The sequence below is a fragment of the Hyla sarda genome, chromosome 1 (assembly GCF_029499605.1).
Source record: "Hyla sarda isolate aHylSar1 chromosome 1, aHylSar1.hap1, whole genome shotgun sequence".
Lineage (NCBI taxonomy): Eukaryota > Metazoa > Chordata > Amphibia > Anura > Hylidae > Hyla > Hyla sarda.
In genome coordinates, this window is record NC_079189.1 from 310,299,288 (window position 1) to 310,324,175 (window position 24,888).

The 24,888-nt window shown below is 43.0% G+C and overlaps 1 protein-coding gene across 1 annotated transcript in view; it reads left to right on the forward strand.

Annotated features, from left to right (window-relative positions):
- The first annotated feature begins 5,164 nt into the window (after positions 1-5,164).
- LOC130359987 (uncharacterized) overlaps positions 5,165-24,888 on the forward strand; it is a 212,809-nt gene continuing 193,085 nt past the window's right edge. Inside the window, exons 1-2 of the mRNA XM_056562896.1 lie at positions 5,165-5,177; positions 7,735-7,848. Coding sequence (XP_056418871.1) covers positions 5,165-5,177; positions 7,735-7,848 — 127 coding nt within the window. The remainder of the gene's footprint in view (positions 5,178-7,734; positions 7,849-24,888) is intronic.

The following is a 24,888-nucleotide window of genomic DNA, read 5'->3' on the forward strand; positions in this document are numbered from 1 at the left end:
GGAGATACCCCATATGTGGCCCTAAACTGTATCCTTGAAATACGACAGGGCTCCAAAGCGAGAGAGCGCCATACGCATTTGAGGCTTAAATTGGGGATTTGAATCCGCCACCAAAATACCCTACGGCGGTGTTTCCCAAACAGGGTGTCTCCAGCTGTTGCAAAACTCCCAGAATGGGATACTGGGAATGGGATACTGGGATTTGTTGTTTTTCAACAACTGGAGGCTCTGTTTTTAAAATTGTCGTACAAGACGTTTTTTAATTTTTTTTTTTTTTTTTTTGGGGGGGGGAACTGTGTAGGGGTACGTGCATATGTAGTGTTTTACTTTTAATTTTGTGTTAGTGTAGTGTTTTAAGGGTACATTCACACGGGTGGGGGTTTACAGTGAGTTTCTCGCTGGGAGTTTGAGCTGCGGCAGAAAATTTTCCGCATCTCAAACTTGCAGCAGAAAGCTCGCTGTAAACCCGCCCATGTGAATGTACCCTGTACATTGACATGGGGGGGGGGGGAGGTAATCCTCCATCACATGGGGGGGGGGGGGGGCAATCCTCCATCTGTTGCAAAACAACATCTTCCCAGCATGCACTGACAGACCATGCATGCTGGGAGTTGTAGTTATGCAATAGCTGGAGGCACATTGGTTACGAAACACTGAGAGTTTGTTACTTAACTCAGTGTTTCGCAACCAGTGTGCCTCCAGATGTTGCAAAACTAGAACTCTCAGCATGTACAGTCTCTCCGTGCATGCTGGGAGTTGTATTTTTGCAACAGCTGGAGGCACACTGGTGGCGAAACACTGAGTTGTTACAAACTCTGTTTCACAACCAATGTGTCTCCAGCTGTTGCAAAACTGCAACAATCAGCATGCATTGACAGAAGGACATGCTGCGAGTTGTAGTTTTGCAACAGCTGGAGGAATACTGCTACAACTCCCAGCATGCCCTTTGGTAGTCTGTGCATGTTGGGAGTTGTAGTTATGCAACAGCTGGATTCACACTTTTTCATAGAAAAAAATTTGCCTCCAGCTGTTGCATAACTGCAACCCCCAGCATGCACAGACTACCAAAGAGCATGCTGGGAGTTGTAGTTGGAATTCCAGCTGTTGCAAAATTACAACTCCCAGTATGCCCTTTGCCTTTGCATGCTGAGAGTTGTTGCTAAGCAACAGGAGGTGAAAAGGCTTCACCTTCTGCTGTATCCTGCCGCCGGTACCGCCACCACTGCTGCCACCGCTCCTGTCGCCGCCACCGCACCAGAGGGGACCCCTGCCGGACCAGGGAGAGGTAAGAGACACGATCGCCACCCAGCAGGGTCGTGATTGGTTGGTCAATCCGACCCATCAATCACGTGATCGTGAGGCACCACCCGTGCCACCTCACTCCTGCGGGGTAAGGGTGAATGATGCTGTCTCGGACAGCCCCATTCACCCTTTTTTTCCAGGTCACCGGGTCACTAGAGACCCGATTGACCCGGAATCGCTGGTCTGAATTGACATGGGGCTGTCAGGATCCCCTAGGGGTTTGCACAGGGTGCCTGCTTATAGATATCAGCAGTCATCCCGGTCTGGAATTTCCACGGGCGTACAGGTATGCCCTTGGTCCTGAAGTACCAGGGAGCAAAGGCGTACCTGCACGCCCTTGGTCCTTAAGGGATTAAACTAGCCATGGTCCTCATTGGTGCCAGATTATCTGGGGCAAAATTTTAAAAAACTGCTAACTTTGTGTGCAATGATGTCGAGAGTATTCCAAGAACAGTCATGTTGAAGTATACAACTCATAGAGAAAAGTGTTAAGAGGAGGATGTCGAGAATAGTTTTAATGTACAGGTGGTGCACAGTTAAAAGGTAATTTTTTATTGAGCCAGGCTGCAGGACTCCAGCAATTCTGTTTTCTGCTGCTAAAGGGAGTGGTATTTGGAACAGTTGGAAGTCCCATAGACTTGCATTGCAAGGCTAAAGGATGTCTGTCAATTCTCTATCCTAAAATAAGAATGAAAAAGGTTTGTGCAGCTCACAATTAACTACTCACCGAGGTAAACTGGGCAAACACATATACCAAAGGTGAAATATATTTGTTCAGGAACTGTATAAAAAAAAAATAGCCCAAACCTCAAGGAAAGTAGAATACTAAATATACTTTGGAATCACATGTCTCTAACACCGTGCTTCAAATAAACATCATTTTTTATTTAATATAATAACATATATAGTGCAAAAATTCCCCACAGAGGGCCCTTGCGGGAGGAATAGATTAATAATGCATGTAAGAAGAAAACAGAGAAGGTAGGATCCAGCTCTAAATGCAAATAAAATCAATTTATTGAGGACAAGAACAGGAAGATGGTTACGCGTTTCAAGCGTCAAACGCTCTTAGTCATACAGCATGTAAAAGGATGACAATGGTATATATAGGCAGAGCAATCCCAACTGAACACAGAAACTGCGATCACATGGTATTTTAACCCCTTACAAACTTCTCCAAATTACAGAAGATGTATAGATAGACAATATGGTTACATAGTTACATAGTTAGTATGGTTGAAAAAAGACATACGTCCATCAAGTCCAACCAGGGGATTGAAGGGAAGGATGTAAGGGGATAAGGGAAAGGGATGTAGTTTTATAATTCTGCATAAGCATTAATGTTATTTTGTTCCAGGAATGTATCTAACCCTGTTTTAAAGCTGTTAATTGTTCCTGCTGTGACCAGTTCCTGAGGTAGACCGTTCCATAAATTCACAGTCCTCACGGTAAAGAAGGCGTGCCGCCCCTTTAGACTAAACCATTTCTTCTCCAGACGGAGGGAGATCCCCCTCGTCCTTTGGGGGGGTTTAACCTGGAACAGTTTTTCTCCATATTTTTTGTATGGGCCATTTATATACTTATATACGTTTATCATATCCCCCCTTAAACGTCTCTTCTCAAGACTAAACAATTGTAACTCCTTTAATCGCTCTTCATAGCTAAGATGTTCCATGCCCCATATTAGTTTAGTCGCGCGTCTCTGCACCCTTTCCAACTCCGCAGTGTCCCTTTTATGAACAGGCGACCAAAACTGAACAGCATATTCCAGGTGAGGCCGTACCAATGCTTTATAAAGGGGGAGTATTATGTCCCTGCCCCTCGAGTCCATGCCTCTTTTTATGGTAGTCAGGTTAAAAACCAATAAGACAAAGTAGATTAAAACAAAAAGACTGAATGGAGACAAATAATATCACTTTAAATGCCAAATACATGTAGAAAAAAAGCAACTTGTATATCCAAATAGAAATAAATATAAATGTAAAAATTATGATATTGTAAATATACACGGATTGGCATAGAGAAACATATATCACTGGTGAGGAATCCATAGAAAAAGGGAGGGAAGAAGGGCTCATAGAGGAAGAGGGGGGGGAAGAAAAGGTGTGTGTGTGTGTGTATATATATATATGTATATGTATGAACAGAATATATAACCAATCCTCAAGTATTTTACCCCAAAAGGTACATAATGATTTTCAAATAAAATATCATAGGATTGCTTCAGTTGACAGTTTTATTAAACATATAAAATTGCATAAATAAAATAGAGTGCACTATATAATATTCTGGCACAGTAGAATATAGAGGGTGAGAAAAACCACTGGGCCCTAGTGGTAAAAAAAACACCTGTAGAAAAGGAAAAAAATAGAATGTCCAATAATCTGGTGATCTTGTGATTTAAATATGATCTATTAAATAATCCCGGTCTATGAGGGTTATTGTAAGTCCTTTCCTGAGTGATTGTTATTATAGTCTCTGCAATGGATAGCGTGGCAGATAATGTAACATAGATGTTGTTACTTGTGTCTGAATGTTACAGTCTCTTTGATGAATTCAATAGGAACACTGCTGGTATTATAATATCTCACCCGCTCCTGTGGGACTCTGTGTGCGATGTCCTCTGAATTTACCAAGTAGCGGCAGCGCTGGTGGAAACTGTCACCGCCAAGAAGATGGATTTTTTACAAGGATACGCTTAGCAGAGCGTTTCCCGTGACCTCCACGTTATAGCTGTTACAAGGCGGGCAGCGCTGGATGGTGCAGCGTCCCTCGTGACAAATGAATGGAGTCCCAGGCGGGTGGAGAGGTGGATCTCCCCCAGCAGGTTCAGGTTCAGATTGTAACAGGCACAATGAAGATCCGGAACAGACTCTGGCTGTAATTATAACCGGTCACAGTGTTTTCCAATAAAACGCAAGTACTTGTGCCAGGTTCACACTCTGAATATTAAGCAGTGTGATGGTGCATAGATGTTTGTTCTAGACACGTTTTAGGGTTCTCTTGCTAAATAACGCACAACCCTTTCTTCAGTAGGGATTAAAACAAACATAATGTTTTCAACATTTTCAAATTTTAAAAATTTTCATGAAATTTGGGAATTTACCAACAAAATAAAGTAGAATATGTCACGAAAAAACAATCTCAGAATCAGAATATTCCTTAAAAGCGTTTCCGCGTTATTAATTCGTAAAGTGACAGAATTGCGAAAAAGGGCTCAATCCTTAAGGTAAAAAGGGCTGCGTCCTTAAAGGGTTAAAAGACCTTTCCAAAGATACCTCATTTGTCCAATACGGTCCAGCCGTTCTCTGGTAATTGCCACCCAAAGCAGTAAGCAGCCATGTCATAAAGACTACATTTCCCATGACCCCCTGCGCCTGCTTACTGTGAGCTGCTGCTCTCCCCCCAAGGAAATAATAAATTATAATAAAGTGACACCCACAGCTCCTTCCCTTGTGGTTATCCCCTTCCATCCTCACCACATGTTCTCCACTGTCCAATAGGAGAGCCAGCTGTGGCTGCCTGGAAAACAGCTTACATAGCTATAATGTACAGTGTGGAGTTGCAGGGATGCCTCCAGCTGTTGCAAAACTACAATTTCCAGCATGTCTGGACAGCCAATGGCTGTCAGGGCATGCTGGGAGTTGTAGTTTTGCAACAGCTGGAGGTGCTCTGGTTAGGAAACACTGGTATATATTATGGTGCAACATTTAGGGACTGAGGACAGGGGGACAATGTGGACTTATGGACCTCTCAGGAGCAGTGACCCATGGGAATGCTATGCTTTCTCTCAGCAGCACACTGCTGTAAACTTTATTCCAAGAGGCCAGTGAGAAAAGGGACACACAGTACAATAGCTAACATGGTTGTGAGAGGTAGGCACATAAAGGGTTACTGCCTTCACTGACAGCAGCACACTTTAGCACCCGGGCAGATGTCCCCACGGAGACCGAGGGGGGAGCCGGCCATGCTGAAGCTGATTGCAGACACGGGCTCTGTTTCTGCTCACATCCAAACGGCTCAGCTCACAGCCCTGAAACTCCCCTACTGTGCGCTCAGCCAATTAGAGCAGAGCACATAACAGCCTAATGAATATGTATGAGGTTGGAGGAGCTGCAGGGGGAGTGAAGGATCCTGGGAGTTTGTGACGTAGCGTCGACCTAGCTGACAGCCCATTGGGAATAACAGGTAGACGCTACTCACATTAGAGTATAGACAGCAAAGAAGCTAAACTGTGCAGAAAAGGTAATGGAGCACAATTAGTAAGTTGCATAACTTCTTATTTAATGACATTAGAGCACTACTTCATTAGCACTGCGGATCTACTCCATGGTCCAACTGTTAAACAACCCAGAGTTGAGAGTGCTAGGTTCCGATCTACGTCTAATCCTATCATTTTTTCTACCTCCTATAGCACTGATTTCTCATCAATTAGTAAAATTATTAATACTCACATGCACATTATTACATCTGATCCTCAATTTCATAGTGTCAAGGAGTCAGGCCCCACAATCGGTCAAAAGGTGTACCCTAGTTTATTTCTTAGCTCTCGCCCTTCTTCTACGTGGTTGTCACACCCCGGTTCTTACAGGTGCGGACACAGCAGATGTATTTGCTGCACAGTCATGCATGTAACCAGATCTTTTATGTCTTATACTAACAATACCACCTTCACTATTAAACAATACATCAATTGCAATACCACATATGTGGTATATCTGGTTTCATGCATGACCTGCCGTTTACAATACGTCGGCTGCACAACGAATCCATTAAAAGTTAGACTCCGCAAGCACCTTTCAGACATATATATATATATATATTTTGCATCTATGTTCAGATATTAGGTTTTATTGTTACCTTGAACAGGTTTTTTGTTCGATTCTGAATCCTAAATATATTCCGTTTATATATATATATATATATATATATATGTATATGTGTATATATATATGTATGTGTATATACCTTTTCTCCCCCCCACCCCCACCCCTCTTCCTCTATGAGCCCTTCTTCCCTCCCTTTTTCTATGGATTCCTCACCATTGATATAAGTTTCTCTATGCCAATTCGTGTATTTTTACAATACCATCATTTTTGCATTTATATTTATTTCTATTTGGATATACAAGTTGCTTTTTTCTACATGTATCTGGCATTTAAAGTGATATTATTTGTCTCCATTTAGTCTTTTTGTTTTAATCTACTTTGTCTTATTTGTTTTTAACCTGACTACCATATTGTCCATCTATACATCTTCTGTAATTTGGAGAAGTTTGTAAGGGGTTAAAATACCACCTGATCGCAGTTTCTGTGCTCAGTTGGGATTGCTCCGCCTATATATACCATTGTTATCCTTTTACATGCTGTATGACTAAGAGCGTTTGACGCTTGAAACGCGTAACCCTCTTCCTATTCCTGTTCTTGTCCTCAATAAATTTTTTTTTTTTTGCATCTAGAGCTGGATCCTACCGTCTGTTTTCTCCATTGATTTGGTGTTGTCCAGCACCTGGATCAGTGCTCCTTCTGTTCCGGGTGGGGTGAGCTGGCTGGAGTTTTCTCCGTCCTTTCTTCTAATAATGCATGTAACATACAAAATTAGATGGCGTCATGGTGTAGCGTTGCTGCGTGAAGTCTCTGCCTTCTACCTCCTCCTCCCCTCGAGTCCCTGGTCCAGGTATGGCTCTGGCTTCCCCGGAGCTGAAGTGAGCTGCTGCCGGAGGTCGGCGATGGTCCCCAGGATGCCCTGAAAGTCGGTGAGAGGGAGGCGCTGCTTGAGCCCCACGTGTATGTCTTACCTGCCGGTGGTAAGAAGATGTTGGGGGGCTCTGTGGTTGCTGTGGCCGAGAATTTGAAATGGGGAGTTTGTGAGTGGGGGGTACTGAGTTCGCTCTCTCCCCGCCTGCTCCCTCTCCTTCCTCCGCTCCCCTCCCTCCTCCTTCCCTGGTCCGCTGGAGATTGGCTTCCTCTGATAGGCGCACGGCCCTGAACAGCTGGTAAGTGGCAGGGACTTGGCCTTGTGTGCTCCGGATCTTCTGCAGCAGAGAATAGACGCCAGTGTGTGGAGGTAGTGTTATCCTAGCCCGGAGCAGGGGGCCATGAAGTAAGTACTTTTGGACTTAGATTATGGAAAGGGGAGATGTGTTGGTGTCCGGGACTCACACTTTCCGCTGCGGGACTTTTTGGGCAGTTTCTCTGATTTATGCTGAGAGTGGTTGCCCTTCCCCTCCCCCCCCCCTTTTTTCCTTGGTGGGGTGGTGCGGGGTTCTCTGGCTAGGGAGGGGGAGGGCAAAGGGTTAGTTGGTTTCTTGTGATGTGTGGAGGGGAGGGACTTGGGATGATAAGGTGCTCTGGAGATGAACTATGATTTTACTGGGAATCCTACATGATTGAAAACCCTTCTGACATGTCACTCCCCCACTTCTGATAACAGAGATTGAGGAGCGTCAATTGTTCCTTATTGAAAGGGAATCTTCATCAAACCAGCCCGGCCTTACAAGTACAGTTGAGACCACAGGAGGTATGTCAGGGGAGCACGAAGTTGGAGGTAAGCTACTATCTGAGCCCAGAGCAGTCTATGCCTTTCTTCTGTGATATCCCTCTCCCCTTTCAGGACATTGTAATATACATCTAGTAGGGGAGAAGGGACGAAGGAGTGAATATGCCTCCCAAGACTAATATAAGAAGATTGGTCTCCCCTAAAGGGGTTACAGGGGTTGAATTGGAATGGAGAACACAGGCTCTCGCTTTTCGGTTTCTAATGATCGGGAGGAGGAGGCAGCAGGAGCTAAAAAAAAAAAACTAAAATAGAGAGAATTTTGGAAGAAGTTCAGAAATGTAATCAATCCCTGGCTGATCTCTATACTCAGGTCGGCTCCCTAGTGTCCGACCTTTCCATTATAAGGAATCAAACCAATAAAATCAGAGATCATACTAAAGCAATTGAGAAGGTACTCCCAGTAGTGGAGAAAGAAGTTTCCGTCCTTACAGAGGAGACTAAATCTAAAAGGAAAGAAGTGGGGTAGTTGAAAATGAGTTATCGATCTAAAGGATAGATCTAGAAGATCAAACATCAGGATGGTGGGATTCCCAGAGCATTTGGAAAATGGCGACATTAGATCCTTTTGCTCCACTTGGTTAAAAGAACTGGTGGGTCAGCAGGACCTGTCTCCACTGTTGGGACTTGAACAAGTTCATCTGGTCCCGAGCAGGAGACCCCGTCCGATTCCCCCCTTAGGACCATTATAGCCAAACTCTTTAGTTTCAATGACCGGGACATTATTATCTATAAGGCACGAGAGAAGGGTCAGCTCTCTTGTAATGGGGCGAAAGTTTCAATATACCCAGATTATGCTAGGGCTACTCAAATAAAAAGGGCCTCTTTTAGAGATATAAAGAGAAGATTGGCTGCAGCTAACACAGTTTTCACTAATATTTCCTGCTAAATTGCATGTGATGTATAATGAAAAGGTTTATTTCTTTACAGAGAGTATTGAGGCTGGGAATTGGTTGGACCAGGAGGTGATAAAATTACCATTTGTAGCAGGAATCTGTCATCGGGGTGGCGCCTGGATTAGATTGGTCACATTTATTAGGTCAGCCTGTCTGATTCAGATGCCACTCAGGTTGGGAAATTATATATGTATATGTATCCTGTACAGTAGAGGGGAGGAGAAGCTTGGTGAGGTAGGATAGATGCCGGCTAATGTTAGCAGGTCATAAGAAGGGGGGGGGGGCGAGGGGGAAATGTCAGAATGGGAGGGGATTTTTTATTTTTTTTTTAATAAAAAGGATAATGAGCAATAAGGTGAGGATATTTTTTTGGGAATGTGAGGGGGATGGGGGAGCGACGCAAGAGAGTTGGCCATATTTGATAGGGTACAAAATTATTTGCCAGCAATTGTCTGTCTGGTTGAATCACATGTAACTGAGGAAACATAGAGGAAGATTGCCAGGAGATGGGCACAAATGGATTTCCACTCCTGGGCTTCCAGCTATTCGGCTGGGGTTTCAGTTTATATCCATAGGGCCCTTCTGGCTAAAATTCTTGGTAAGAAGATAGATGCTAGAGAACAGTATGTTTTGTTGCATCTCAGAATTTATGATTGGGTGGGAGTGATGGCCTTTCTCTATGTCCCTCCCACATTCTCCACCCAGCCTTTGTTAGATTTAATTTAATTTTGTAAAGGGAAAGAATGTCTCCCTCTTTATTTGGTAGAGGATTATAACTGTGTAATGAATTCCGCCTCAGATAGGACTTCAACTAGGAATGCAGAAGAGTTGAAAACCCCCCTCCTTAAGTTGTGCATAGAGATGGGTTGGAAAGACCCGTGGCATTTAATGAATCCTTTCTAATAATAAGGGGTTGCGGGCTATTATAGGTATTAGAAACGTAGGAAGGACTATTTCAGCTCATTCTCCAGTGGTAATGGAATTGGTTTTTTGGGATCAGGGAAGAGAGAGGGAGAGGGTTTTTAGTTTGAATTCGCCATGGCTAAATTTGATCGGAAGGAAGGAATTGTGAAGGAGATATGGGAATGTTGGGAATTTAATAAGAACTCGGCCCCCTACCCTGTGGTGTGGGATACGATAAAGGCAGTACTGTGGGGGATTCTATATAGGGCTATTCAGAGGAAAAAGAGGGACTTTAAAAAGGTTGAACAGGACCTTAGGGAGAAGGTCAGGATTGCAGATGAAGGTTATAAGGAAGAGAGGTCGGAAAAGAAGTTTAAGGATTTTGAATCAGCCCAAGGCAAGCTGAGTATTATTTAGAAAAAGCCCAGCATAAGATTTTTTTTTTTTCAGGTCAGAAGGATATTGTGGAGGGGCCCACCCAGGGAAATTATTAGCAAATTTAGTTAGTGCTCAAAGGGAAAGTAGTGATATTCTTGCATTGCAAGATAATAATGGAGCTATTCAAACAATGCAGGAGGAGCTACAGAAGATCGCCCACACGTATTATCAACAACTATATAGTACAGAGGAGCCTGCAGGGGAAACTGAGATTGAGGAATATTTTAAGGGAATGGAATTACCTAAGATAAATAAGGAAGATCTTGAAAGTCTTAATAAATAAATTACAGTAGAGGAGTTAGGGAAAGCTTTGGATGGATGCTCGGTTTCATCAGCCCCAGGGCTGGATGGTCTGCCTCACTCTATCTATACAGAATATAAGGAAGTTTTATTACCTATCCTCTGCATGGTTCTGGAGGAGGCGCAGAGGGGAGGGGAACTGCCAGCCTCCATGCTTGAAACAAAAATATTTCTTATTCTCAAAAAGGATAAGGATAGTACTAAATTTGACTTATTGCCCTATTTCCTTGATAAATACAGATTCCAAGATTTTGGCGAAACTTCTGGCCAGAAGATTATCTCCTCTTATGCCTGGTATAGTAGGAGCTGAACAAACCGGGTTTGTCACGGGGCGCTCAGTTCATAATAACTTGTTAAGGTAATTGGTTAATATACAACTAGGTTCTGCCCCCTTTCGCTCCACCCTGTCACTAGATGCTATGAAGGCATTTGAAAGGGTGGAGTGGAGGTTTCTTTGGATGGTCCTTAAAAAATTTGGTATAGAGGGGGAAATGATAGAATGGATTAAATTATTATATAAGAATCCCAGGGCCAGGGTTGCAGTTAATGGTTCTCTCTCGCCACAACTAGTTTATTGAAAAGGGGACAAGACAAGGTTGCCCGCTTTCACCTATGCTATTTGTTTTATTTCTTGAGCCTTTGGCAGCTAAGTTATAGAAGGCGGGTGGCCTTCGGGGATTTGGGATTAGAGGAGTAGATGAAAAATTTCTTATGTATGCAGATGACATACTTTTGTTGGGGTCCCAGAAGCAATTACAGTGGTGGAGGAATTTGGGAATATCTCTGGCCTTAAAATGAATTGGAGCAAATCATCCTTGATGCCTTTGGTCCCAGGCAAGGTTAGTGGATTGACGGGGGTGAAGGTTTTGGCAGAAGAGGAGAGTTAGGTTTATTTAAGAATTAAATTGTCACCTTCAATAGATTCTTTTATTCAGCTTAATCTTAAAACATTGCTGAGTAAGTTAAGGAAAAAAGTGGATGCTTGGGTGAAATTGCCCCTCTCTATTGCAGATAGTCTTTCAAGAAGGCACAGTCGGCACTGCTACCACGTCCACACTATCACACCTTAGCTATAACTCTGCCTGCTAAACCAGTCTATTGCATAAAACAATCCGGTGCTCTGTGATATAATATAGAGACAGAATTCATACCAGCTTGATGTAGCTTGAAAAAAAATTCACGGCACTCGTAATTCATGCTTCATCCATTTTATTCCCTTGAGAGGTGGGACCGGTAGAAGCGGCGTGCAGCCTCTTCTCCCCCTCCCGACATGTATCTTCACCTCTCAAGGGAATAAAATGGATGAAGCATGAACTACAAGTGCTGTGCGTTTTTTTTCAAGCTACATCAAGCTCAATTGCAGATAGGATTGGAGTTATCAAAATACTGGTGCTCCCCCAGGTGTTGTATGTTTTAGGGGCCACCCCTTGTTGGATTCATGGGAAGTGGTTCCGGGGTTTGGAAGCCCTGTTGGGCACACTTATGTGGGGGAGAGGGAGGGTACGAATGAAATATCAAAAGTGGGTACAGTTGAAGAAGGTGGAGGTGGGTTACCGGAATTTAGGTTGTATTTTTTTGCAAAAAATCTTCAGAACATTAGACAAGGGTGGTCAGAAGCACTATGGGGGGAGTTATTTAATGACTATATAGGCTATTATCAGAATGTTTTTTTATTTGTGGAAAGAGGGCTTCCAGTGAGGAAGGATTTGGGTCACATTTCTTTGATAGAGTTATTTAGAAAAATTTGGAGAGAGGTTAAGAAGAGATGCAGTATAGAGGGTAGTATTAGTAACAGTGATATGGGACAATGTAGAATTGGACCAATTTAAAAAAGGTATGGGGAGCGATTTTTGGAGGGCGAAGGGGATTAAATATGTTACACAGATTTTTCAAACTGGAGAGATAAAAAATTTGAAACACTACAGAGGGAGTTTGGTTTGAGGAATGAACACAAATTTTGGTATATGCCACTGCGTGAAGCATATATATGCACGGAAAAAAAAGGAAAAATTTAGGATCTGTGCACATAGTTTGATAGATCATGTGAATTCTGTTGGAGTTCGAAAGTTAAACTATATATATATGTTACTCCTAAAAACTGTACCGGTCACTTTTCAGGAAAAACAAAAGAGGAGGTGCGAGGTCATATTTGGCCCGATCGCAAGGGAAGCATGGGAGGGCATATTGTTCAATGATAAAAAGTGCTCTATTAACAAAAGATATCATCAAATTATGCAATTGAGAATAATACATCATTTATACTACTCTCCGATAATTAAAAAAAAAAAAAAATAGGCCGCTGGAAGAAGGCTGAGTGCCCTAAGTGTGGTACAACGGAAGCAGATTGAATCCATTTGTTATGGCATGCCCAAAGGTGGAAGAATTTTGGTTGAAGGTATTCCAGACAATTGAAAATAGATTAGGATTGAAGAGAGACTGGGAACAGAGGTTATTTTAGGGGATTTGAGTAAAATTAATAAGGGAAGAGAGTTATTAAATCATATCTTTATGATAGCTAAGGTAGTGATTAGAGATGAGCGAATTTACAGTAAATTCGATTCGTCACGAACTTCTCGGCTCGGCAGTTGATGACTTATCCTGCATAAATTAGTTCAGCTTTTAGGTGCTCCGGTGGGCTGGAAAAGGTGGATACAGTCCTAGGAAAGAGTCTCCTGGGACTGTATCCACCTTTTCCAGCCCACGGGAGCACCTGAAAGCTGAACTCATTTATGCAGGATAAGGCATCAACTGCCGAACCGAGAAGTACGTGACGAATCAAATTTACTGTAAATTCACTCATCTCTAGTAGTGATCTTGAAAGGGCTTTTTGGGAATAGCGGACCAAATATAATAGTGGTGTAGGTCGGTCAAAAAAGTTGAAAAGTATGAGAAATGGTGTTGTGGTAATTCAAAAAAAGGTTTAAATAAACACAGAATCATCTGGGTAGAAGGGGGAATTGTTTATTAATATTTTTTGTTTTATATTATCCCTTTTTTTTCCCCTCCCTTCTGACAGGGGTGGGAACGGAGGGGGGGTTGGGGCGGTTATGATTGTTTAATATTTTGATGATATGAATTTTTCTGTATGTATTTGTAATTGTAATAATTTTTTGGGGTAAAAAAACATACAATATAAGATCAATAGAGTGTTAATATTAATAATAATATATAAAATATTATTAAAATCTCAGCCATAGGAAGTGGATTATGCTGCTTGGATAACCTTCTGATAGTCCGGAAAATAGCATTCAGTTTATGTGATACAGAAATAATGTGATAATGGTTCAATGTCCACATATTATCATAGGTTAAATAATTAATAATAGTGCTCTTAGGATATAGTGTTCCTTGTTACCCATTCAGAGTGCTGACTCCTGTGCTGCGGTGCTTGTGCTCAGGCAAAGCTCCGGCTGGTCTGTAGGTGCTGGCGAGTGCTGAGTGCGGCTGGTCCAGGCTGTGCTGGACCCGTTGGATGTTGCACAATGTTACACGGACTGAGATGGCAGGTCTGGACCCGATGGATGTCGCCCAGTGTTCCACGGACTGAGATGGCAGGTCTGGACCCAATGGATGTCACACAGTGTTCCACGGACTGAGATAGCAGGTCTGGAACCAATGGATCTTGCACAATGTTCCACGGACTGAGATGGCAAGTCCTCGTGGCGACGGCGTCTGATGTCAGCCGGGAGATGGTATCAGCAGTAAATGGATCGCAGGAGCGGTAGTGTCAGCAGGAAGCTGAGGTTGCACTGCAAGTTGATCTCAAGGCAGGTGGATCTCGGGAATGGCAAGTTAGTAGGTGGATTGCGCGTGATTGGAAAAGGGGATAAACCGCAAGTTCCAGGCTCTCAGTGACTGGCAAACCACTATAGTTTCCAATGCGTCTTTGTAGATATAAAGCTTAATGCGTTTCAGGGTACTCAGGCAAATCGAACTTGACCCATTCCTCAGTACCTAGCTACTGAGGAAGGCTATCAGAAGGTTATACAAGCAGCATAATCCACTATCTCCTATGGCTGAGATTTTAATAATATTTTAACACCCTATTGATCTTATTTTGTATGTTGCATACATTCTTAATTTATTCCTCCCGCAAGGGCCCTGTGTGGGGAATTTTTGCACTATATATGTTATTATATTAAATAAATAAAAAATTATTTGAAGCATATGATTCTAAAGTATATTTAGCATTCTACTTTCCTTGAGGTTTGGGCTATTTTTTTTATACAGTTCCAGAACAATTCTATATCCTGTTTGCTTTAGTGCCAGAGAATGGAGTTGCCGGATTTTGTACTGGGATCCTGGGTCAAATGATAGGGTACCCTTTAACCCGTACAGGACCCAGGGCGTATGCATACGCTTTCTGTACCTGGGTCTTAAGGACCCAGGGCCTACAGGTACGCCCGTGGGAATTCCTCCTCCACTCCTCCTATCCCTGCTATTGGTTGTATAAATGCGACGACCAATAGCAGATCAGGGGGGGGGGGGGGGGGGGGGTATTTTCGGTTTCCCCGTTCTGCCCACCCACAATAGGCGGGGCAGGACAGGGAAACCGTCAGGGACCGGCGCCGAAGGTCACTTACAAATCTGTGGAGGCTGCGGGCTACAGGGATCGGTGGGCGGCAATGTCGTGCGGCTGGCTCCCTGGATCCTACGGAAGTCGGTGAGTTGCCTAGCAACATCTGGAGGGCTACAGTCTGAGACCACTATATAGTGGTCTCTAAACTATAGCCCTCCAGATACTGCAAAACTACAACTACCAGCATGCCCAGACAGCTGTTTGGACATGCTGGGAGTTTTGCAACAGCTGGAGGTCTACAATTTAGAGACCACTGCACAGTGATCTCCAAACTCTAGCCCTCTAGATCTTGCAAAACTACAACTCCTAGCATGCCCACACAGCAGTTATCTGTCTGTGCATGCTGGGATTTGTAGTTTTGCAACATCTGGAGGGCCACAGTTTGGAGATCACTGTGCAGTGGTCTCTAAACTCTAGCCCTCCAGGTGTTGCAAAACTGCAAATCCCAGCATGCTCAAACAGCAAACAGCTGTCTCGGCATGCTGGTAGTTGTAGTTGCGTACCTCCAGCTGTTGCATAACTACATCTCCCAGCATTCCCTTCGGCGATCAGTACATGCTGGGAGTTGTAGTTTTGAAACAGCTGGAGACACACTGGTTGGAAAAGACTGAGTTAGGTAACAGAACTTAACTGAAGGTTGTCCAACCAGTGTGCCTCCAGCTGTTGCAAAAGTACAACTCCCAGCATGATGGTCTGTCAGTACATGCTGGGAGTTGCAATTTTGAAACAGCTGGAGGTTCCCCCCCCCCCATGTGAATGTACAGGGTACATTCACACAGGCAGGTTTACAGTAAGTTTCCTACTTGAAGTTTGAGCTTTCTCAAATTCTTCGCCGCAGTGCAAACTCATAGCGGGAAACTCACCGTAACCCCCCAGTGTGAATGTACCCTAAAAACACTACACTAACACATAATAAAGGGTAACATTTCTGGACAACCAAGACATTCTGGGAGTTTAGCAACAGCTGGAGGCACCCTGTTTGGGAATCACTGGCGTAGAATACCCCTATGCAATCCCTATGTAGTCCTCAAATGCGCATGGCGCTCTCTCACTTCAGAGCCCTGTCGTATTTCAAGGAAACAGTTTAGGGCTACATGGGGTATTTCTGTACTCGGGAGAAATTGCACTACAAAATATGGGGGGCTTTTTCTCCTTTTACCCCTTATGAAAAGGAAAAGTTGGGGGCTACACCAGCCTGTTAGTGTAAAAGAAATTAAATTTTTTACACTAACATGCTGGTGTTGCCCCATACTTGTTTTCACAAGCGGTAAAAGCAAAAAAAGACCCCCAAAATTTGTAACACAATTTCTCCTGAATACGGAAATACCCCATATGTGGAAGTAAAATGCTCTACGGGCACACAACAAGGCTCAGGATTGAGAGATGCACTATGTACATTTGGGGCCTAAATTGGTGATTTGCACAGGGGTGGCTGATTTTACAGCGGTTCTGACATAAACGGAAAAAAATAAATACCCACATGTGACCCCATTTTAGAAACTACACCCCTCACGGAACGTAACAAGGGGTATAGTGAGCCTTAACACACCCCACAGGTGTTTGACGAATTTTCATTCAAGTTGGATGGGAAAATTAAACGAAAAATTTATTTTCACTAAAATGCTGGTGTTACCCTAAATTTTTCATTTTCACAAGGGAAAATAGGAAAAAGGCCCCCCAAAACTTGTAACCCCATATCGTCTGAGTAAGAACATACCCCATATGTGGATGTAAAGTGCTCTGCGGGCGAACTACAATGCTCAGAAGATTAGGAGCGCCATTGGGATTTTGAAGAGAAAATTTGTACGGAATTGAAGGCCACGTGTGTTTACAAAGCCTCCATACTGCCAGAACAATGGACCCCCCCATATGTGACCCCATTTTGGAAACTACACCCCTCACGTAATGTAATTAGGGGTACAGTGAGCATTTATGCCCCACAGGTGTCTGACAGATTTTTGGAACAGTGATCCGTGAAAATAACAAAAATTATTTTTCATTTGCACAGCCCACTGTTCCAAAGATCTGTCAAATGCCAGTGGGGTGTAAATGCTCACTGCACCCCTTATTAAATTCTGTGAGGTGTGCAGTTTCCAAAATGGGGTCACATGTGGGGGGGAGTCCACTGTTCTGCCACCATGGGGGGCTTTGTATACGCACATGGCCCCCGAATTCCATTGCAAACACATTCTCTTTCAAAAAGCTCAATGGCGCTTCTTCTCTTCTGAGCATTGTAGTTCGCCAGCAGAGCACTTGACGTCCACACATGAGGTATTTCCATACTCAGAAGAAATGGGGTTACAAATTTTGGGGGGCATTTTGTCCTATTATCCCTTGTAAAAATTTTACATTTGAAGGAAAACTAGCATTTTAGTGAAAAAAAAATAATTTATACATCCAACTTTAACGAAAAGTCGTCAAACACCTGTGGGGTGTTAAGGCTCACTGGACCCCTTTTTACGTGTCTTGAGGGGTGTAGTTTCCAAAATAGTATGCCATGTGTTTTTTTTTGCTGTTCTGGCACCATAGGGGCTTCCTAAATGTGACATGCCCCCCACTCTCCAAAATCCCACTGCCGCTCCTTCCCTTCTGAGCCCTCTAGTGCAGCCGCCGAACACTTGATATACACATATGAGGTATTTCCTTACTCCAGAGAAATTGGGTTACACGTTTTAGGAAGAATTCTCTCCTTTTACCCCTTGTAAAAATTCAAAAACTGGGTCTACAAGAACATGCCAGTGTAAAAAATGAAGATTTTTAATTTTCTCCTTCAATTTGCTGCTATTCCTGTGAAACACCTAAAGGGTTAACAAAACTTTTGAATGTAATTTTGAATACTTTTAGGGGTACAGTTTTTATAATGGGGTCATTTGTGGGGTATTTCTAATAAGAAGGCCCTTCAAAGTCACCTCAAAACACAAAACTGGTCCCTGAAAATTTTCGATTTTGAAAATGTTTAGAAAAATTGCTGCTATACTTTTAAGCCCTCTGATGTCTTCCAAAAGTAAAAACATGTCAACTTTATGAAGCAAACATAAAGTAGACATTTTGTATATGTGAATCAATATATAACTTATTCGGAATATTCATTTTCCTTATAAGCAGAGAGCTTCAAAGTAAAAAAAAAAAAGCAAAATTTAAAATTTTTTCATAACACTTTTTAATTTTCACCAAGAAATGATGCAAGTTTTGGACCGGACCTAAAACCGTAGTATACTACGGTTTTAGGTCCGGTCAGGAAACCGCATGCGGGTCAAAACTGAGCCGACCGGAGTCACCGTTTGACTCCGGTCAGCTCATTAAAGTAAATGGAGTTAAGGGCTGATCCGGCCGGGGTACGGGAGCGCCCGGTTTGCCCCTCCCCCCGCCGGATGCAGAACTTTCAGTGAGACAAGGGAGATGTCCTCTGCCATACATGAGTAGAACCTGACTTAAGGCTTTGAATCTTCTGCCCAATGCATCATGCAACAAGGTTTGGTTAGTCATGGATTGGCTCCAGTTCCAGAACAGTGAATTTATCTTTTTTCCCTGAAATGCAGGGGGCAGGACTGTTCGGAGATGCTGGCAGCTGTCATTTTTCAACATCTCTAGGGCCACAGTTTCGAGACCACTGCTGAAGAGCAGCTCTGTGATGAGGTAGAACGGGCTGTTTAACCCCTTAACGATGCAGGACATAAATGTACGTCCTGGTGCGGTGGTACTTAACGCACCAGGACGTACATTTACGTCCTGTATATTACTGCAAGCATCTGAGCGATGCTCAGGTCATGCGCGGCAATTCCTGGCTGCTAATAGCAGCCAAGGACCCGCCGTAATGGCCGACATCCGCGATCGCGCGGGTGTATGCCATTAACCCCTCAGATGCCGTGATCAATACAGATCACAGCATCTGTGGGAGTGCAGTCAGAAAAATGCATGATCGGATCGCCCGCAGTGGTGCCGTGGCGATCAGATCATCTGTAATGGTGGACAGAAGTCCCCTCACCTGCCTCCGTCTGTCTCCCGGCATCTTCTGCTCTGGTCTGAGATCAAGCCAACCAGAGCAGAAGATAGCTATATGCAAAATGATTGCTATACATAATCCCCTATGGGGACTATTAAAGTGTAAAAATAAAAGTAAAAAATGTGAAAAATCCCCTCCCCCAATAAAAAAGTTAATTGGGCCTTTTTCCCCATTTTACCCCCAAAAAGAGTGTAACAAAAAAAATGTTTTTAATAAACATATTTAGTATTGCCGCGTGCATAAATATCCAAACTATTAAAATATAATGTTAATTATCCCGTACGGTGAACGGCGTGAACGTAAAAAAAAAGTTCAAAATTGCTGCTTTTTTATTCCCAAAAAAATATATTAAAAGTTTTATATACGAAAAAGTGGTTTAAAAAAAGTACAGATCACGGCGCAACAAATGAGCCCTCATACCGCTGCTTATACAGAAAAGTGAAAAAGTTATAGGTCAGCAGAATAGAGGGATTTTAAACGCACTAATTTGTTTTAAAAGTTTACTATTTTTTTTTAAGCTGCACAATAATAAAAAAGTGTGTAATCATGGGTATCATTTTAATTTTATTGACCCACAGAATAAAGAAAACATGTATATTTTACTAGGGATGCACCGATATATCGGCAAAATGCCGAAACAACTAAAAATCTGCTGATAATGACCACCTCCCCTGCCCGCCCACAGCACAAGTTACAAACACTGCCAGTGGCAGAGGCACTCGTGGGGGGTGCAGGGGGGGCCGGTCGCAACATCTGGGGGGGGTTGCACTCTCCGGGATAGGATTAGGAATACTTCTTTTTATGTGCCCGGGCCGGCTCCTGTGTGTGGCTGCAGGCGGGGGCCGGCCAGCGCATATAAAAACTAATACTGTATACTAAAAACCCCCAGCATGCCTGGACCGGCAAAGTCTGTCCGGGCATGCTGGGAGTTGTAGTTTCACAACAGCTGGAGGCCCCCTGGTTTTTAGCATACAGTATTAGTTTTTATATGCTCTGGTCGGCCCCCGCCTGCAGCCACACACAGGAGCCGGCCCGGGCACATAAAAAGAAGTATTCCTAATCCTATCCCGGACATCCCTGTGTCCCGAAAAATCTTTTCGGGACATAAGGATGTCCGGCGGTCACTCACCATTCCCCGGCGTCCTCCTGCGATTCTCCCGCGATCCTCCTTCGGTCCTTCGCTTCTCTGCCTCTATGGTCGTACACACGGGACGTCACTGACGTCCCGTGCGTACAACCATAGAGACGCAGGAGAACGCACGCCGGCCGGGGCATGGTAAGTGACCGCTTCATCTTCTTCAGTGTTGCGGTCACCGCTCCTCCGGTCCCGACACCGGCACCTACTGCTATGGTCCATAGGCCATAGCAGTAGATGTAACCCCGGGCCGGAGGAGCAGTGACCGGAACACTGTGGGGGTAGCAGTACAGACATACAGCCTCCAGCCGTACACTGTATATGGCTGGAAGCTGTATGTCTGTGGGGTGGGGGAACTGCTGACCTAATGTGGGGGGGAGCTGCCTACAAATGTGTGTGGGGGAGCTGCCTAATATTGTGGGGGTGGTGGGAGCTGCCTAATATTGTGTGGGGGGGGAGCTGCCTAATATTGTGGGGGGGGGGAGCTGCCTAATATTGTGGGGGGGGGAGCTGCCTAATATTGTGGGGGGGGGAGCTGCCTGATATTGTGGGGGGGGGGGGAAGCTGCCTGATATTGTGGGGGGGGGGGAAGCTGCCTGATATTGTGGGGGGGGGGGGGGTAAGCTGCCTGATATTATGGGGGGGGGGGGGTAAGCTGCCTGATATTATGGGGGGGGGAGCTGCCTAATATTGTTGGGGGGAGCTGCCTAATATTGTTGGGGGGAGCTGCCTGATATTGTTGGGGGGAGCTGCCTGATATTGTGGGGGGGGGGAGCTGCCTACAAATGTGGGGGGAGCTGCCTACAAATGTGGGGGGAGCTGCCTAATATTGTTGGGGGGAGCTGCCTAATATTGTGTGGGAACTGCCTACTATTGTTGGGGGGAGCTGCCTACTATTGTGGGGGAAATGATGACCTAATGTGAGGAACCTGCCTACTATTGTGGGGGAACTGCTGACCTAATGTGGGGGAGCTGCCTAATATTGTTGGGGGGAGCTGCCTACTATTGTGGGGAACTTGCCTACTATTGTGGGGGAAATGCTGACCTAATTTGGGAACCTGCCTACTATTGTGGGGGAGCTGCCTACTATTGTGAGGGAACTCCTGACCTAATGTGGGGGAATCTAATCTAATGAGCGGAGCGCTGCATTTTACCAGAAGACGGGGAGAAGTCATTTTCAGTATCGGTATCGGCCGGACTTTTTTTATTTCGGTTTCGTTTCGGTTCTGAAATTTCCATTTCGGTGCACCTCTATATTTTACCCGTATATTAGAGAAGAAAGTACAGGCAACTCACCACGTTGTTGTAACTTCGTGTTTATTACTGGGACATGCAGGTAAAGCGGCATGCAGGTAAAGTTCAGGAACTTCAACAGATCGTCCTGTTGAAGTTCCTGAATGGAAAGAAACAGCTGTCATCGGTTAAACGCACTAGTGTTCGGCATCCCGGTGTGGCGTGGAGCCGCTTTACCTGCATGTCCCAGTAATAAACACGAAGTTACAACAACGTGGTGAGTTGCCTGTACTTTCTTCTCGAATATACGGATTTGAATTCACCTTGTTACTACTATAGTACATGAGCACCACCACATGAAGATACGCTGCTAGCTAGAGTGTGAACATAGACCATTCAAGGGAGAGCATAGAGGGAGAGCAGTGCCAGCACTTCACTTTCTGTTTGGAAGACTTGTATATTTTACCGTAAAGTGTATAGCATGAAAACGAAACCTTCCAACATTTGCAAAATTGCAGTTTTCTTATCAATTTCTCCACACAAATAGTATTTTTTTGGTTGCGCCATAAATTTTATGGTAAAATGAATGATCTCATTACAATGGACAACTGGTCGCGCACAAAACAAGCCCTCATACTAGTCAGTGGATGAAAATATAAAAGAGTTGTGATTTTTAGAAGGCGAGGAGGAAAAAACAAATACGTAAAATTAAAATTGTCCGAGTCCTTAAGGCCCAAATGGGCTGAGTCCTTAAGGGGTTAAAGCATGTCAGTACTGCTATCTAGGCTGTTGAGAAGTTATCTTAGTTCACATGGGCCAATATTACTGCAGGAAATTTTCAAAACCTGGTAGAATCTATGCCATGAATATTAGCTGTGGTTTTAAAGGTCAAAGGAGGTCCAACTTAATACTAGATTTGTGTCTCTTTTACAGTGGTAATTTATTTGTATATAAAAAGTGTGTGGATGAGATTTTTTTTCTCTTTTAATCTTACCCACTTTGCTGATTTTTTAAATAAAAACGAACAAGGAAGCAAATATGCCATATATGACTATACCCTAAAGCTGTGTTTGATATGACAACTTTCATTTGTCTCAGAACAGAGCGAGATGATTTTATGTAAAAGTGTGTAATGCACACAGATAATGTACAAGACCCTGGGCCGAAGCCCGGGGTAAATCACACCTCTATTAGGACACCCCTAAAATGTAACTTTTATTAATAAAATACTTTTAAAACCCCAAATGAAAAAAGGTGAAAAGAGTTTAAAAAAAATAGCACTTAGGCAGGACAAAATAAAAGTGACTCGTATTAACAGGGATAACCCCTAGTGATTATCATTGCAGTACTGCAGTTCACCACTATTGTTAGTACCTGCCTAGGTGTCTGATTTAAAACATACACTACATTCCAACATCTACATGTTTCGCCTTAACAACAGCGTTCTCAAGAGGCATATATTGGTAGTGATCTGGCTCAAGATGGTATTTATAATAATGCCTATGAGATCATTTCAAGTGGACTCCTCAAATGTCCTATAATATCACCTTTAACATCCCAATGAAAAATCTAACAAACCAGATCAAATGGATCTGGATTATTACCAGGATATCATTACCTTAGATCCAACCATTGTTATCCATCCTCTGGACGTCATTGTAGATCGCCGACCGTGCCTCAGCTGATCATCATAGAGCGCCACAGTACGGACTGAAGGCATCAGGCGCATATATACAGAAGTGTAGCTATCACAGGCAAACTTAAATTCCATAATATGAATAATGTTATAGGACTCTAAAGGAACAATATAATGCAATTAAAGCAAAACAAAGTAGCCATATATGTAAATGAATCCCTATACTCTACCAAATTGACACTTCGATCATTCTCATTAGAGATTATGAATAATATTAAACCAATATATACAAGGTAAGTATAACAAATAAGCGATCTATATAGTTGTTAAACTGGTATGTGATTGTATTATATTAGTGTAATTCTTGATGAAAACAAAGAATATGAGCAGTTAAATAGAGGGACAAAAAGAAAAACTATCTATATATATATATATATATATATATATATATATATATATATATACGGTATATATATATATATATATATATATATATATATATATATTTTTTTTTTTTTTTTTTTGTATAAACTGCTCATCCACTTGTTGGATACTTCACTAATAATGAACCCCATCCCTACATCATATTGAAGATCATTTATGCCATCTAATTCGGCAAGACATCACATAATTGTAATACTATCTCATAGGTATATGAAACAAAATGACTATAGATCTAATGCTATAGATGACAGTTTACAAAAAGGAATTAAAAGAGAACCCTTCATTCATTCCTAACGGTGCCTGACTATGTAATCTAAAGATCAATTTGGCCTCTTCCCTCAGGAGTGAGGCATCAACGTCACCTTTCCTACGCCCCAATTTGAGTTGGGCTAATCCAATAAACCGCAAATCCTGCATCTGGCCATTATATACAGCATGCACATGCCGAGCCCTCCGCCTGATGGTACTGAGATACTGTAAAATGCGATGTATAAACTCTTGTGTTGCTTTGCCCATATACATTTTGGGGCATAGACACTGAATATGTAAATTATATTCAGAGAAACCACAATTTACAAATTGTCTGATCAGATATTTATGCTGATCAATTGGATTGATAACATTTTTTAAATATTATCAGGTTCGTTAACCACGTCCTTTTATTGACATTCGATTGAAGAATGTACCAGTTGGTTCCTCAGGCTCGGACCTTTTACGGAATGTCAAACTAGGTTTAGTATCAATCAACGGTAATAAATCTTCATCTCTAGACAATAAGTGTCAATGTCGTCTAAGAATTGCCATGACTTGATGGGTATACCCGTCAAATTTACCAATACATCGAACCTGTTTCGAGGTACTTGGTCTTCGTGAAAAACATGCTTCAGGTGTCTACACGGATATCCCTATTGTCTGAATCTCTGATAGAGAGTCAAACTCTCCTGTAAAAAGTTACTCTCTTCTAAACAATTCCTCCTGGCCCTGAGGTATTGGCCAACCGGGATACTCTTTTTCAGAGAACCCGGGTGCCAACTACCCCAGTGCAGGAGCAAATTGGTGGAGATAGGCTTACGGAAGATGTCCATCTGTATACGGTACTGATAATCTATATAGATCTTCAGGTCCAAAAAATGAATGGACCGATCACCGATCTCTGATGTGAAGATCATGCCGATATCATCGTGGTTAAGTTTCTCCACAAATTCCTAAAATAACACAGGTGTCCCATCCCACAATATAAGGTCGTCATCTATGTACCGTCAAAAAAAAAAAAAAAAAAGTGCTGTGTACAAACCAAACTCATCTGAAAAAACAAACGTGCTCCCCCACCACCCGAAAATAAATTAAAAGAAATCACCGAAATATATCCTCCTGATCTACTTGATATAACTTAAAACATAACCTTTTTGATTTATTTATAAAAGAGAAACTTAAATAAATCTCAGTACAAAAAAATGTGCATCA